The sequence below is a fragment of the Mastacembelus armatus genome, chromosome 15 (genome assembly GCF_900324485.2).
Source record: "Mastacembelus armatus chromosome 15, fMasArm1.2, whole genome shotgun sequence".
In the NCBI taxonomy this organism is placed as follows: Eukaryota; Metazoa; Chordata; class Actinopteri; order Synbranchiformes; family Mastacembelidae; genus Mastacembelus; species Mastacembelus armatus.
Genome location: NC_046647.1, coordinates 23,233,464 through 23,249,036, shown reverse-complemented (window position 1 = coordinate 23,249,036; position 15,573 = coordinate 23,233,464). Strand labels below are relative to the sequence as shown.

Sequence of the window (15,573 nt, the reverse complement as noted above, 5' to 3'; positions counted from 1 at the left end):
GATGAACTCTGACCTCCACACAGCTAAAACCTCCTAAATCCAAAGAGGAAAACAAGGATTACAACTTCGTTCTCTGGCTGTACCGGACACCCAGAATTTAATCACCCAGCCTGTGACTGAAGCTGCCAAGCGGCACATAGTTTCCACACACATCCTCATGAACACACACATCAACACAGATTTTAATTTCCTCTCAGGATATGAGAAAATCTGTGTTAATAATGCATGGTGGGACAGAGAGAGAAATCATGAGTCCAGATCGAAGCAGGCAGGCGAGCAGCGCTGATTGACAGTTTGATCTGATCTGCACTAATGGAGGACTTGATGAAGAAAGGCGGAGGAGGAGGAGGTGGAGGAGGAGGAGGTTTGAACGGCTGCCACTGTCCGCTCCTCCAATAAAACACAGCTCCCAACATCTTCCAAACAAGCTCCCAGTCCGCCCTGCACCTTTCAGCGGGCTGCCATGGATGTGCACCAGGTGTGTGTTTGTTTGTGTGTGGGTGTGTGCCTGTGGTGTGTCAAGTTGGAGAGGACCACATTTTTAATCAGAGTTCATTTTCCCTCAAATCTAATTAGAAGTGTGAGGGTGGCAGGGTTGAGGGGAGGATGGACGAGTGCGGAGGGGGAGCCGGAGGGGAGAGGGAGAATTAAATCCAAATGAAAAGCGCCTCCGTGTCGACCTGAATCTAATGTGTGGCGGCAGAAGAGCAGGAGAAACTAATAATGCTGCGTGGCCCCTCCAAGGTTAGCGCGGCAAAACAAAAACAAATTAGCAGTCGAAACCCCTTCGCTCGCAGCGAGAGCTGAGGCACAGAGGAGCAGGGAGGAAAATGAAGACGAGACAAGGGATGGAGAAAAGTGGCTTCCACAGGTGGAACTAATTAATTATCTCCTCGAGAGACAAGGGAGAGGGGAGGAGAAGAGGGGAGGAGAGGAGAGGGGGGGGAGAAGAGGGGAGGAGAGGAGAGGAGAAGAGAGGAGGGGGGGGAAGAGGGGAGGAGAGAAGAGGGGGGGGGGAGAGGAGAGGAGAGGAGAGGGGGGAGAAGAGGGGAGGAGAGGAGAGGGGGGGAGAGGAGAAGAGAGGAGGGGAGAGGGGAGGAGAGGAGAGGGGGGGAGAGGAGAGGAGAGGAGAGGGGGGGGAGAAGAGGAGAAGAGAGGGGGGGAGAGGGGAGAGGGGAGAGGGGGGAGGAGGGGGGAGGTGAGGGGAGGAGAGGAGAGGGGGGAGAGGAGAGGAGAGGGGGGAGGGAGAGGGAGAGGGGGGGGAGAAGAGGGGAGGGGAGGAGAGGAGAGGAGAAGAGAGGAGAGGGGGGGAAGAGGGAAGGAGAGAAGAGGGGGGGAGAGGAGAGGAGAGGGGGGAGAGGAGAGGAGAGGAGAGGAGAGGAGAGGAGAGAGGAGAAGAGAGGAGGGGGGGAGAAGAGGAGAGGAGAGGAGAGGGGGGAGAAGAGAAGAGGGGAGGAGAGGAGAGGAGAAGAGAGGAGGGGGGGAGGAGAGGAGAGGAGAAGAGAGGAGAGGGGGGGGAGAGGGGGAGGAGAAGAGAGGGGGGGAGGAGAGGGGAGGAGAGGAGAGGAGAAGAGGAGGAGGGGGGGGAGGAAGGAAGAGGGAGGAGAGGAGAGGGGGAGGAGGGGGGAGAGGGTGAGGGGAGGAGAGGAGATGTAAGGTGAGGGGAGGAGAGGAGAGGGGAGGAGGGGGGAGAATAGAGAGGAGAGGAGAGGAGATGTAAGGTGAGGGGAGGAGAGGAGAGGAGAGGAGGGGGGGGAGAAGAGGGGAGGAGAGGAGAGGAGAAGAGGGGGGGGGGGGGAAGAGGGGAGGAGAGAAGAGGGGGGGGAGAGGAGAGGAGAAGAGAGGAGAGGGGGGGAGGAGGGGAGGAGAAGAGAGGAGGGGGGGGAGAGGGGAGGAGAGGAGAGGAGAAGAGAGGAGAGGGGGGGAAGAGGGGAGGAGAGGAGAGGGGGAGGAGGGGGGAGAGGTGAGGGGAGGAGAGGAGATGTAAGGTGAGGGGAGGAGAGGAGAGGGGAGGAGATGTGAGGTGAGGGGAGGAGAGGAGGGGAGGGGGCTGAGGTGAGGGGAGTGGAGTGGAGGAGAGGAGAGGAGATAAGGAGAGGAGGGGATGGGGGAGAGGAGAGGGGAGGAGAGGAGAGAGGGGGAGGAGACAGATTATTGATTTACATGAAGGAAAAAGAAGGTGAACAAAGACAGAAACTCTGATCTACAAACGTTTTAATGTAGAAAAACTTCGACTTTCCAACTAATATTCTAAAAAATAATTTCCTACAAAAACAAAAACAAAAGCTTCTGTAATGGGGTTGAATCATCTGTGGAAAATGTGTGACTGGTGCCTGAAATCAACGTTTTTAATTAGACCTTTAAGGATTTAATGCTAAAATGTGCAGTTCAACACAAACAAGTTTCCACACGTATTACAGTTATTACGGTAAATTATATATTCACAAAGCGGTTGGTAATGAAATGATGAGCGTTTCCAGACTTGCAGGTATCAGACCACGTCAACAGGTAAAGCACAAACACTTGAGACTAATGAAAGACTTTACAACCACATCTGAAGTTGAACAGGTGGTGTCAGATATAAATTTATATATTTTCACTTCAAACTGTGTCTGCAGGTTGTTTAAAACATAAAACTGTGCAGGACAAAACAAATGGGAGGTTTAGCTAAAGTCAGCAGAGAGTGACGGGACAAACAAAGAGCTGGGAGACTTGGTTGACTCGGGTTGAAACTCTTTTCCTAAGCTCATCATAACCTCGTGTGTGTTGGTCTGAAGGGCAGGAACCACACTGGCCCAGCAGATAACTCTAATTTCCACCTAATCCCTCTCTGGGTTACAGGAAGCCGCACAGTGACAAACCATTTCTGAGAGGAGCCACTGACAAACGACAGACCGGTCTGGTTATAATGAGCCTGTGAACGGCGACAGCCAAAAGGTCGGCACATCAGCGGCACCGAGGTGGAGAGAACACGCTCGGTGTAATTTAACCTGTGATCTGCAGACGCCTCTGTTCTCCCCTGGAACCTGTTTTTTATTGTCGAATGGCTCATTTTTTGATGTACCAGTGGCAGAGTGAGAAAACTCACTGCCTCCCTCAGGTCAGACTGTGTTCGGCCCCAAGCGTCGCTAATATATGAGCGTAGCATTTTCATTTCTGCAGCTAATTCTCTGTCCCCTCGACATCGGTCCATCCTACAGGAAGTGAGAGGGGAGTCGGGCTGATCTGCAGACGTGAGCCGTGACGACTAGATGATGATATTTTTAAAGACAGGGGTGTGTGTTTCTGCAGAGCCGAGGGACGTGAAAACACACACATTTTCTATGAGTGTTTCCAACTTCATTAGGACGAGGCCTCTCTGTAAACAGATGCTTTATTGTTTATTACCTGTGAATTTGCCTTTTATTCACAAGCTTATTATCTGCTTTATCCTGGCATACCGTTATTGTCTTTAGGCAATTCTCTTCCACCGTCCTCGCCGCTTCCCCTTCTGTCCCTAAATCCCTCCTTCATTTACTCTTTATTTCTCTCTCGCTCTGCGTATATCCCTCTCTCCTTCCTCAACACTCTGCTCGTCTTCTGCCTCGGCCTCACTGCTTTATCTCAGCAATATCCTCCCTGGTACTTTCCCTTTAATATATAATTTACAGGAGAGAGAGAGCGACTCTGGCCACGAGTTAGTGAATATCAAACTAGGGGGAAAACAGTGCCAGGAATCACAACATTTGAAATAAAACTTTGATTCCTGATTGTGGAAAAGGCTGATATTGCTGAATGTCTGTCACAAGGCAGAGATCTCCACTTTGACGCCCCAGTCCAAAGCTGATTTATGAGGCCTCCCGACCCCTTAACCAGAACCAGAGAGACCCAATCCACAGACGATGCATTCAGGCCTGAGGAAACTGTATTTAACCTGAAGCGTGACTTCACCACGACAGAGACCGAATAACAAAAATGGCTGCAATCAGTAATGAAAAGAGCATTTTCCCAGTATTTCACAGTTCACGCTCTCCTTCACACCTTAGAAAGACATTTTCCCCTGTGATTATTGTGTCACATCACATGACCAGAGCTGATTCCACTGGGACCCCTGCAAATATTAAACATAGTAAATACAAATACAAAAGGGCTCTAGTGAGAACCAAAGCAATTTAGACTCAGCCACAGTAAAAGGAGCTGAGGAATCTGACCTTCGCAAACCAAAGAGAATCCAAATAAAATCTCAAAAACTAATGAATCAAATATCAAAATTCCTAAGATTAATTCTGTGAAACCATATTTCAACATAAAAAACTGTCCAACCACATGTTGTCCTTCCATCTCAGTAGGATCTCACAGCAGCTTTACGTGCTGGGCGTATTATTATTGTTATTATTATTATTATTGTTGTTGTTGTTATAGAACATCCATCCATCCATCCATCCATCCATCCATCCATCCATCCATCTTTCTTTCCCTCCTTATGTCGTGACTGCTTCCATCTCTCAGCTCCCTGATGGTTCTCCCCTGTGAAGAGCTGGTTTGATCCGTCTTTTCCTGCCCCGGTGCTTCATCTTTCCAGTTCTCTGTCCTTCTCAAACAGCCTCGTGCCATCTGGTCTATGCTGTGACTGTGCAGCAGGTAATGGGATTGTTAATCACACTCTCCACCTATTATGAGGCTCCATACACCAACACACTCCCTGTTATTATCCCTCACTGGCTTTTCTGTCACAAGATCATTTTGGTTGTTTGGTGTTTCTGTTTTTTTGCCCCCCCCCTTGATCGGCTGAGACGCCTGGAGAAAGAGAAGATCTCGGGGGATAGAATGAAGTGCTGCTGAGGATTGTGGGTGTGAGTAGTAATAAGACTGCAGTGCAAGGAGAAGTGGCTGCTGCACATTCAGAGAAAAAACCTGTGAACTTTTGTCCAGTTAACAGAAGAATCAATAAGGAACCAAATGACATGTAACGATCCCACAGTTTGTCTGTCACAGTGTTGATGTGCGTGCGTGGGTATGTACGGCGTGCTCTCACCTATGTCGTACGCCAGGAAGTCGGCAGAAAAGCACTTGGCTCCGTTGCTGAGTGACGTGTCATTGTGAGTGTTTCCCCCGAAAACCAGAAGCTGTCCGCTCAGCAGCACCGCAGAGTGGAGGTACCGCGCCAAGCCGCTCTCCCTGAGGATCAACCTGCACACACACACACACACACACACACACACACACACACACACACACACACACAGATATATGGGTACAACAAAACATGGACTGTGTGTGTGTGTGTGTAGCTCAGCAGCATGAGAGACATCAGAGAAGTGCGAATTTGTCATGTGTGTGTTTGAGCGGTGAGGCGTGCACGTCCGTGGTGACGCGTTACCGATGGCGCCCGATCGCGTACGTGACCTTTCACACCGACACACATACAGAAACGCTCGACGCAGACACATCGCTGGGGTCAAAGGTCACACAGCAGAGACACCGTGGTGATGATCTGCAGCTTCTTCATTTCCTGCAGCCGCTCTGACTTGGACCACAGGCAGAAATCTGACCTTTCTGTCAGTGCGTTAACCAGCAGATCCCACAGCAGAGCAGGGAGTGTGTGCAGCCTGTGGAAGATAAAACCGGCCAATATGTGGGTTGTGAATTAATTGCCAGAGAGAAATGTGAACCCTGATGCTAACCCACTACCACGTGTCACATGCAGGACTTTATCCGGTGACGGGCTGGGAGCCGTGGGGAATAAATGGAATACCAGAGACTTTTCCGTCTGGGAATTTCAAAAGTCAAGTGACACCTGACTCCAACAACAAATTCCAGCTGGAAAGTGAGAACCGCTGAGAGACAGCAATTTGCCTGTGTGTGTGCACGTGAGCATATGTTAGCGTATGTGCGTTAGTGCACACATGTGCATGTGTACCGAGGGAAGAGGAGGGAGCGATTGAGCCGAGCATCCTCTTTCACCGATCCATCTGTTGGGGGTCACCTGAGGTCAAGCCTCCTGTCAGATCCTTCTATTCTCACCCTCTCCTCTTCTCTCTCACCCCGACGTGCTGCAGATTTACTGATACGTTCCCACCGAAAATCAGTGTCTGAATCTCAGTGTTCACGCTCAATATTTCCAAAGTCTGGAATGTCTTTTTTGTTAAGATGATATTTTATTTGCAGTAAGCTCAAGTTAAATTTTGTACTCTGACCCCTAAAGGCTGAACCATAACCGGGATAATCCTGCATTTACAAATGTAAATGTTTTCAAGAGCAAATAAATGCAAAGTGAAGAAAAGCCCCCTCCAGGATATTCAGATGCATTAACATGAACAAATAGATAAAAGGAGAAATTCTTCCAAAACCATAAGATGACTTGCTCCTCCAACGTCCAAAAAGCGTGAAAGTCAAATTTTCATAATTTTCTGGTTTTTATTTGGGAAACAGACTCCAGGTAAACGTTTCAGCCACAATTCCTAAATAATTTAAAAATCCCCAAGGATGTGAACGTGTTTATCTGACCGAAGGTGTCAGTTATGGCCCTAACCCGTCTGGTGCATGATGGGATTGGCTGGACGAGATAAGCGGCTTGCAGGTGAATGATGCAGGCAGCTGATATGGACGTCAGTGTGCAGTTCATGCAGGACATCAGTATCTACTCAACGCCAAAATGTTTTGTGGACAGATTTTCATCGAGAACAAGTTTCTGCATCTCACCACGTTCTCGTCTGGACGACGTAGCGGTACATGTGGTCCACCAGGCCGTACTTGTTGTTGCTGAGGGCCTTGTATCCTCCGTGGATGAACACGCTGCCGCTGGCCTCGTCGTACACGCTGCTGTGGCCGTAACCCCCCTGGACCAGAGCGCCGCCGACGGACACAACCTGCCACGAGTTAGACCCTGACACACAAACACAGAGACAGAGTCTGATTAAAGCAGCAGCCCCCTGCAGAAAGACGATCAGTTAAAAAGCTTTTGATGCTTTGGCAAGTTTGGCTTTTCGCTCTCGTGCCAAGAAGCAAAGCACTTTTAATCCTGGGGGTGAGATGGAGCGAGGGAAGCGAAGGGAAGGGAGACGAAGAGAGGGAGCCAAACCGTAAGAGAATGAGACTTTATTGAATTTAAAAGTGCCCCTTTATTAGACCAGTGTGATGTGTAGAGATTAATTCATGTACATAGAACATCTTATTAAAAACAGGCAGGGGTGGCATCATCTGTGGAGCCACCAGGAAAGACAAGACACAACAGACGAATCTCCTCACAGGACAAAACGTAGTAAAACCTCAAAAATCATCCTTTTATTTACTTCATGTGTGTGAATACACACTATTAGTCCATATAATGGTTATTATAGCATGAATCATCATATTATTCTGAACACCGACTCACATTCATTGCTGGACCAGATCAATTAAATTGATCAAATCTAGTGAGATTAGCAGGAGAACAACACAAAAACAGTTTCTCATGATTTAAGGTCAGGAAGAAGGAATTATAATATTTTTATTTTTTTATTTGGCTCTGGGTAACCTGTAATGAATAATATGACATTTTCATTAGACATATTTATTTTCTGGCAGCATTGTTGACTTAAATAAATTTAAATACATATAAATATATTTATTATCAGCAGTCAGTGTGGAAGTGGAAACTTCATCAGTTTTAAATGAGAAAATATTCAGTTTAATGTTTAACTCCATGGCAAACAGGCTCAGTAAATTATATAATTAGCAATTAACAAAGATCAGTCCCTTTATTGTTAATTTGAAATGTATAATCTTATTAATATCAGCCTCAAAATCTGATATTGATCAGGTTCTAATGCTTTGGCAACATATTTTTTATTAAAACCTTAAGTCCATAGAGCCTCGGTGAATTAGACTGAGCAGAGGATTTGAGCAGAACATGGTCTCAGAGAGAACAAGAAGGAACAACAGGAACAGCAACAGACAGACGAGGCAGCGACGAAGAGACGAGAAGAAAGTAGAAGGTCAAGTCTTATCTCATCTTTGGCAGCTAATTGCTGCAAACTGGCCTCTCTGAGCGGCCATTAAATCCTTTTACCTCACATTTCACACCTCGCTCCTACACCCCTGTTCATTTCCAGGTTGCACCGACGCTCAGTCACTTCCTCTGCAGCCTAATGATGCTCGGTGCAGGCTTACACTGTGACACTGTCAGAGAGAAAGGAGAGGGGAAGACAGAGTGATGGTGAAGATGAAAGTGATAGACAGATGAAGGGAGAGAAGAAGGGAAAAGGTGAGCGAGAGGAGCAGGAGCTGGCGGGGACTGAGGAGGAGCGATGACAGAGGGGTCAGAAGCTGAGGCCGGATGATGAAAGGAAAAAGATGGAGGGAGGTAAAGACGGGGATGTGACCAGGAGATGAGACTGTAGAAGATGAACCGAAAAACAGAATGACAGGGAGGTGAACGCTGTGAATTCATTAATCAATGTCTTCTCCCAGACGCTCCGGCCTCGGCGCCACCTCTTTTTAATGACCATGCACTGTGTGTGTGTGTGTGTGTGCGTGTGTGTGTGTGTGTGTGTGTGTGTGAGTGAGCTTCAGAACATTTGCATGTGTGTGTTTTCTACTTCAAAATGTGCCAGTTTTCAGCTGCTGGTTTACAACGCTGTACGACATCGCCATCTACTGGTTAAACTGAGAAACTACAAACACGTCAATAAGCACAGAACGGCCAAAAATATGATGAGAACATGCAAACTCCACACAGAAAGGCCCCTGGTGGGTTTCAAACCAGGAACAGAGGCAACAGTGCTAACCACTAATCCACCGTGCTGCCGTTACATACTAATGTCATAATATGAAATTAAATGAAAACAAACTTAAGAGGAAGTCGATTAAAAACAGCCACAAACATTTGAAAAGTCAATAGTGACGATGCCTGCAAGTGAACATTGATGATTTAAAAGCTGCCAAATATAAATTCTTCTCCATACCTTTCACACACACACACACACACACACACACACACACACACACACACACACGATGATGCTGGACGCTCAAGCCCAGAAGGCGAAGAACAGATGACAATAAATACTGATAGAAGGATAATGCAACGTTCTTTCCCTATGTGCAGTAAAATGGTGTTTTTCAGCAGCCACACTTTGTTAGACTGGCACTATACATCACACTAAACCTCTTGGTGTTAGTGAGTGTCTTCAAAGCAGAAACATCCCAACAACAACAACAACAACAACAGTGTGACTGACAAATAAATAAATAAACTAAAGCTCTTAATCCCTGTGTTCACATCCAAAGCCTGAAGGTGCGAATTCAGCCTCTGGAAAACGTCAGCAGCCTGAAGAGGCCTGTGTTTGACTCCATCAATAAAAAGCCATTAAACAATCAAGAAAGACAGGAAGTCGATGGCAGCAGAGTCAGCAGGCGAACTTACCGATGCTGTACTCCTGAACTTTGTTGATGTAGCTGAAGATGGGAGAGTAGCCAAAGAAGACCAGCATCACCGGCTCGCCGTCGGCCTGCTTCACCACATGGGCGGTGTGCCCCTCCAGGGCGTAGGGAGGAGGCGGGGCCGGTTTCCGTGGCGACCAGGTACGTCTAGGGATGTTGAAGACCCACAGCTCGTCGGTCACGTTAGCAGGTCCGGCTTCCAGCTTCCCACCAAACATGTAGATATCGTCCTGTAGGAAGCAGAGGTCAGACAAAGTTTGAGAGATGTGGTGTTGGCGTCTCGGCTTCATTGATCACTTCTCCGTATCACCGACACTGTGTCAGCACGTGTGCACGTGATTTCATGCTGCTGCCAGTGTGGCAGCTGCTTTTCTCTGATAGCACAACTGTGGATTTGGGTGAAACGTGTGGTTTTAGGTCTGAAGTTCAGCTTCAGTGGTTTCAGGTCATTTTGTGGCTCCTGAACACCTGAACATACACCTGCCCTGGTCTGCTCAGTGCTCATGCTGATATAAAACTTAGAGACTCCTTGATGTGAAATTACCCAACATGCACTTTACATTACATCATCGCAGCTTGTCGGGTTATGGGTCTTTATCGTGCAGGGCAGCAGCTGCATCGCGGTCGATGAGACAGTGTGGGTGGCTCTGCCACTGCCTAAGCTCAAAATCAAACATTCTGCTCTGTGCTGTTTCCAGAGAAGGTCACAAACACTGGTGATGAAACTAAGTTTGAAGTTAAAGTGTGTGTAGAGTAAACAGGCCTGATTTACCGCCGACCGATTATTCAGTCAGGCACACCGACCTCCTCCAGATCAAATCTCACCTTCACCACAGCAGAACAGAGACATTTGTCTTCATTCTCCCTCCTGTCCGTCACTATTAAATCACCACCACACAAAATAAGCATCTGTCCCGCTGTTTGGACAGTGACACGTCATTTGATGCTCCAAACTGTGAAGTGTGAGATATATACAGGACACACGGCTGATTCTGACGCTCTCATTTCTTTAAAGGTAAAGTGAATAATGGGCCGGTCCTTCTTTCCTGTCTGGTGAAATGACATTGACAAGAACTTAGAGAAGATCATACTTTGCTGTTTTCTTTACTTATTTCCTGATGTGTGTGTTTCACCTTTTCTATTTAGCATCAGTGTAAAGTCACAGCGACAGGTGTTCACCTGGTACAGAGCCAGTGAGTGTCCGTATCTGTAGAGAGGGCTGCTGCTGACAGGAACCACATCCCATGTGCTGGTCTCCAGGTTGTAGCTGCAGAAAGAAAAAAGACCAAAGGAAAGTAAAAATAAAAAATATTGGCTGACACCAAAGTTCACCAAAGTTTAGATCCGATCAGTAGCAGCACCAGTTCACAGCAACACTTTGTTTCAGCCTCTTTTAATGATGAACTGGTCCTGTTCACACAGACAATCATGACTGAAGACAACGTACAAATGTTATTATTATTTCTAACAGCATTTACAGGCAGTTTTCATGATGTTCTCAGAAAGTTCATGTCACATTGAATCTAAGTCTGAGTTATGACTCAGAGACACGTTTTGAAGTAAATGATGCTTCCCCCTCTCAAACAGGTGGCACTAATGACATTAATGACTCTGTTCCATTTAGATTTTCTAGTACAGTCAGCGAACAGCAGCGGAAACAGAAATTAAAAATGCCTTTAATTCACAGCTGTGTTAACTAGTTAAAACGTCTGATGTCAGAAAGCTCTGTCTGTTCTGTGTCGACAAATATGTGTTTTTGAAGTGTGATTTCTCCTCAGTTTGTACGGTGGTGGGTTAGTGGTCAGCCCTGTTGCCTCACATCAAGAAGGTTCCTGGTCTGAAACCCATCAGGGGCCTTTCTGTGTGGAGTCTGCATGTTCTCCCTGTGCTTGTGTGGGTTTTCTCCAGGTCCTCTGGTTTCCTCCCACAGTCCAAAAACATGTATGTCAGGTTGATTGGTGACTCTAAATTGCCCATAGGAGTGAGTGTGATTCTACTATAGAAGTAGGTCACACTTACTTGAGGACCATGTGGTAGTTGGAGTAGTTGAAGGTGTAGCCTCCCACCACCCACATCAGCCCAGAGTGGACCAGGGCCTGATGGGAAGCTCGACCCAGAGACTGCGCCGACGGCTTGACACTGGGGAGAACCCAGAAGGCCTCGGTGGAGGGAACTGACAGAGAGCAGTCAGGTCCTGCAGCAGAGAGGGCAGAGAGCGAGAACCACAGCCATTAAAAAAAATAATAACCACTAGAAACAATAGACAGGATGACAAGAAACGTCTGAATCTAATGTTCAATTTATTATTAATTTAAAGTGGAAGTGGTGGATAAATGTCCAGACACTTTGGCATCTCCCACAGGTTACATCAAGAAAAGACCCCAAATAACTGAAGGACAAATAAAACCTCTAAACAAAAAGCCAGCGGCCCCATGAAGACCATCTGCAGCATGCTCTGGTACAGTAAAGCAAAAACACAGACGAGACCCAGCGATTAGCAGAGTAATAAAGTCCCTGTGGTTCTGTGTAGATGCAGTGTGAGATCATTTCCTCAGGGCTTTTGTAACGGCGCAGGTGGGTCTGGTTAATGTTTCAGCAGGTAACAAACGAGAGCGAAGCACACGAGCAGAAAAAAAGCAGATGGGAGGCATCGTGGGCTGTAGGACAGATGACAGAACAGGCTCATTAACACAAAAACTGATTTTATGCAGTGAAATGGCTGTTGCCACGGCAACCAGCACCTTTATGGTGCACCTTTCCCCGCCCAAACTCCCCTGTTTGTGTTTCAAGACATAACACACACAAACACACACCTTTTTTCTGACTCATGCAATGACTTTCATTTTTTTAATGAATGACTCTCTCGTAACATTTAGAGGCATCAGGATAAAAACTGGATAAACACAAATAATGTCTCTGGGTTTCTTTGTGCAAATTAAGGTTTTGTTATGATCAATCTCAATACTGATCAATACCGATAACGAATGTCTAGCTCATATGACAACGTGTAGTATAACATGTGGGTCTGCAAACCAAAGAAACTTTTCATGGGTCTACGTGTGTTTACAGCATCGCTCCAGGAGGGGGCAGTGTTCGAACATCTAATCTAAACCTAACTGGCTTCAGTGTTTTCAGGGCAGACACCAGACAAATAGTTAAACAGCTGGACTCATGAGAGTGAAAACTACTTTATCAATAAACTGATACAGTATTGATATTAACGTATGTGTTTGGAAGAAGTGAAGAAAAAGCAGTTAGAGACAATAACAGGAAATTGTCTATGTGCACTCAGTGCATTTTATGACTAGTCCTTTTCAGATTCCACCTATTTCCATCCAGAAAGAGCTTTTTTAAAAAGGAGTACATCAGCGTACAACTGTGTTCTGTCAGGTTCATCCATCTCAAGTATCGTAAAGCTGCTTCAACAGGGAAGTGCTCACAAGTGAAACATAAAAGAAATAATGACGCCGTATATATTACGTGCCACTAGGCAAGATTTCCCAGGACGGCACATGTTGTTGTTTTACGAGAAAAAATAATAGTATCGACTCAGGTCGCATTATATTGTTGCACAAGCTGCTTCCCCTTCACTCCCTTTTCATGTTAATAACATGACAACGAATGAGAAACACCATAAAGTGTTAGGCATTATGGGAAACGTGGTCTTTGCTTTGGGAATAGATAGCTCTGGCTTTGACCTGTGATTAATAGGAGTAATTCTGTGGAGGTGAACTGACAAACATGCATGATGACCACAGCTGTGACTGTCAACGAACATGTTAAAAGCTTTTTAATATTTTAGCGTCAAAATGCAGCTGCAGTGATCGTCCAACACAGCCTTATACATCTAAAGAACATTTCAAGATAAAAGTACTCCAGAGATGAAAACCACCAAATCAATAACATATTATGATGATCTAACAATTTAAAGCCATTTCTAGTATCTTCCTTTCCTCTTCTCTGTACAAAGTCCAGGACAAACAGCCGTAATTGAAGATTCAGGCTGCACCCAATGAGCCCAGACATTTCTCTACAAGCTCCCTCAGGTCATCTGTTAGTCTGGTGTGATTTCTTAGATAAAAATCCAGTCCTCTACCCGCAGGCCCTGCTGCTTTACCTTGCCAGCTGTCGTTGCAGACGCAGAGCTTCTCTCCGGTCAGGTCGCAGTAGCCGCGGTCCGGGCTGCCACAGTTGCTCCTGCAGTACGGGATGTCGCAGGCTTCTCCTTTCCAGTACTCGTCACACTCACAGTACACGCGGCCCAGCACCGAGTTCGCAGTGCCACATCTGCCGTGGCCCGAGCAGTTGTTCGGACAAGAGTTCATCCTGGAGGAAGAACAATTAGGGGGGAAGTCAAAGAAGTTCTTTAAGGTGGTATCACGTCGTGGCACAGAGAACACTTGGCTGTATTCTATGGGCAGATGTTATTTTTTATAACTGCACAACGCTGAGATAGTGCGGATGCTTCATGAAATCAATACTAAGGCAATTACAGTGGTTGGAACACACTCATTTTAAGTGACTTTAGAGAAAAACATCTGCCAATTAATGTCACAAGGACCCGTGGTCCACAGAAGAGAGGAGAAGAAGGAAGACAGCTTTGGTTTCAGAGACAGAAACAACACAAACTAGGAGCTAGGAGGCTAAATTGTGCACAAAATGAAATTAGACATAAACATCTTGACTGCGAACATCTTGTGCAACATTTTCTGTAACATCAGATAAATAAAGATGGTGGAGAGGAAGGAACAAACAGACCAGAGGCAGAAAATCATCTCTTCATTAACACAAAGCAACTGGTTTGCTGCTGTGATAACAAGGTCGTCATGACAACTTTTATCTCTTCAGTGTGTGTGTGTGTGTGTGTGTGTGTGTGTGTGTGTGTGTGTGTGTGTGTGCACCTGAGGCCTCGCCCCTCCCATGTGTCCAACTCACCCCACATCATTCAGTTCTCCCTCACTAGTCGCACAAAGCAGAACTGACTGTTGAGCAGTGTCTGGACATCAAGCCCAGTAAAACCAGTTAAAACCAGCTAAAGATAATAATCTTTATGGCCTTCAAGATCTATTCAGGCACATTTCTATGACAGAACTACTGTCTAACATTTTGGCCACAATAAGACCTACGCAACAATTTGTTAAGAGGCTGGAGAGTTAAAGATTTATCTTGGAGGTCGCCGGCTAAATAAAAGAGAGGGAGCCAAAACACCAGCGAAGGAGGCCCAACGTCTGGACGTACGAGTAGGCGATGGTGAAGCCGGTCAGGTTGTAGGCAGCGTCGCTGAAGAAGTGAAGCAGAGCGTAGCCAGATGTTGTCACCACCTCTGGGACGGTCTCGTTGCCTCTGGTCTCTGGAATCACCAGACCACTGTGGAAAAATGGACAAAAAGAGAATAAGACAGACACAGAAATGGTCTGAAAGCATCAGGGGGAATCTGCAGGATGAAGCAGTTCCACCACAGGAAGTGCAGACCACAGTAAAACATGACGGTGATTGGCTGCGATATAAACTAACACCGCAGGACGGAGTCATCGCGTGTTTCGTTTTTAATTGTTTGATGAGGTTTTTCAGACGCGGCTGCTGGTTTCTTATTCAGCATGACTGTCTGCAAATACACCCTCAGCCATAATGAGTCAAAGCCTCTTTCTTTATTCAACACAACTACGTACCCATCTGTCGTGAACAATGGAAGCTCATTTATTGTATCTAATAAAGCTTTGCAGGTTTAGGCTTGTATACTGCACATTTAAATGCCAGATCGTGTTTCTTTTCTTCCCCGTCTCATCCTGGGAGCAAAGAAACTCTCAACAGAAGATAAGCCTCAACGGAGCAGAGGAGAAAGTGGGAGGTTGGTAAATTATTTATATTAATGTTTTTTAATGAATTCCTGAAAAAGTGCCAGCCCCATGCTCGAACACTGGCCCTTATAAAAAAATTAAAAAGGTGCAATAAAGCCCCAGAAAAAGACGTGGCAGCCAGGCCCGTTGTGAGTAATGCCAACATTTTCTTTCTATTATCGCTGTATAGTGGCACAGTGGTGATTACGAAGCCCGTTGCTCGGCCCGTGCATGGAGTATGTGAGTGCACATTGAGTCAGCTCTTATTCAGAACAGCAGGCGCTCACCTGAAGACAGCAATCAAAGGGGCGTAAATGGAGTCTCCGTCGTAGAC

At 46.5% G+C, this 15,573-nt stretch overlaps 1 protein-coding gene across 2 annotated transcripts in view; it reads right to left on the bottom strand.

Moving 5' to 3' along the window:
- The window catches only part of atrnl1a (attractin-like 1a), a 167,267-nt gene that overhangs the window by 132,932 nt on the left and 18,762 nt on the right, over positions 1-15,573 (bottom strand). For both annotated transcript variants that reach the window (XM_026309865.2, XM_026309866.2), the window contains exons 3-10: positions 15,527-15,573; positions 14,641-14,769; positions 13,520-13,728; positions 11,422-11,596; positions 10,582-10,669; positions 9,386-9,632; positions 6,682-6,865; positions 5,015-5,169 (exon numbers count right to left, since the gene is read on the bottom strand). The exon at positions 15,527-15,573 is cut by the window's right edge and continues 67 nt beyond it. In XM_026309865.2, the coding sequence (XP_026165650.1) occupies positions 5,015-5,169; positions 6,682-6,865; positions 9,386-9,632; positions 10,582-10,669; positions 11,422-11,596; positions 13,520-13,728; positions 14,641-14,769; positions 15,527-15,573 (1,234 nt within the window). The remainder of the gene's footprint in view (positions 1-5,014; positions 5,170-6,681; positions 6,866-9,385; positions 9,633-10,581; positions 10,670-11,421; positions 11,597-13,519; positions 13,729-14,640; positions 14,770-15,526) is intronic.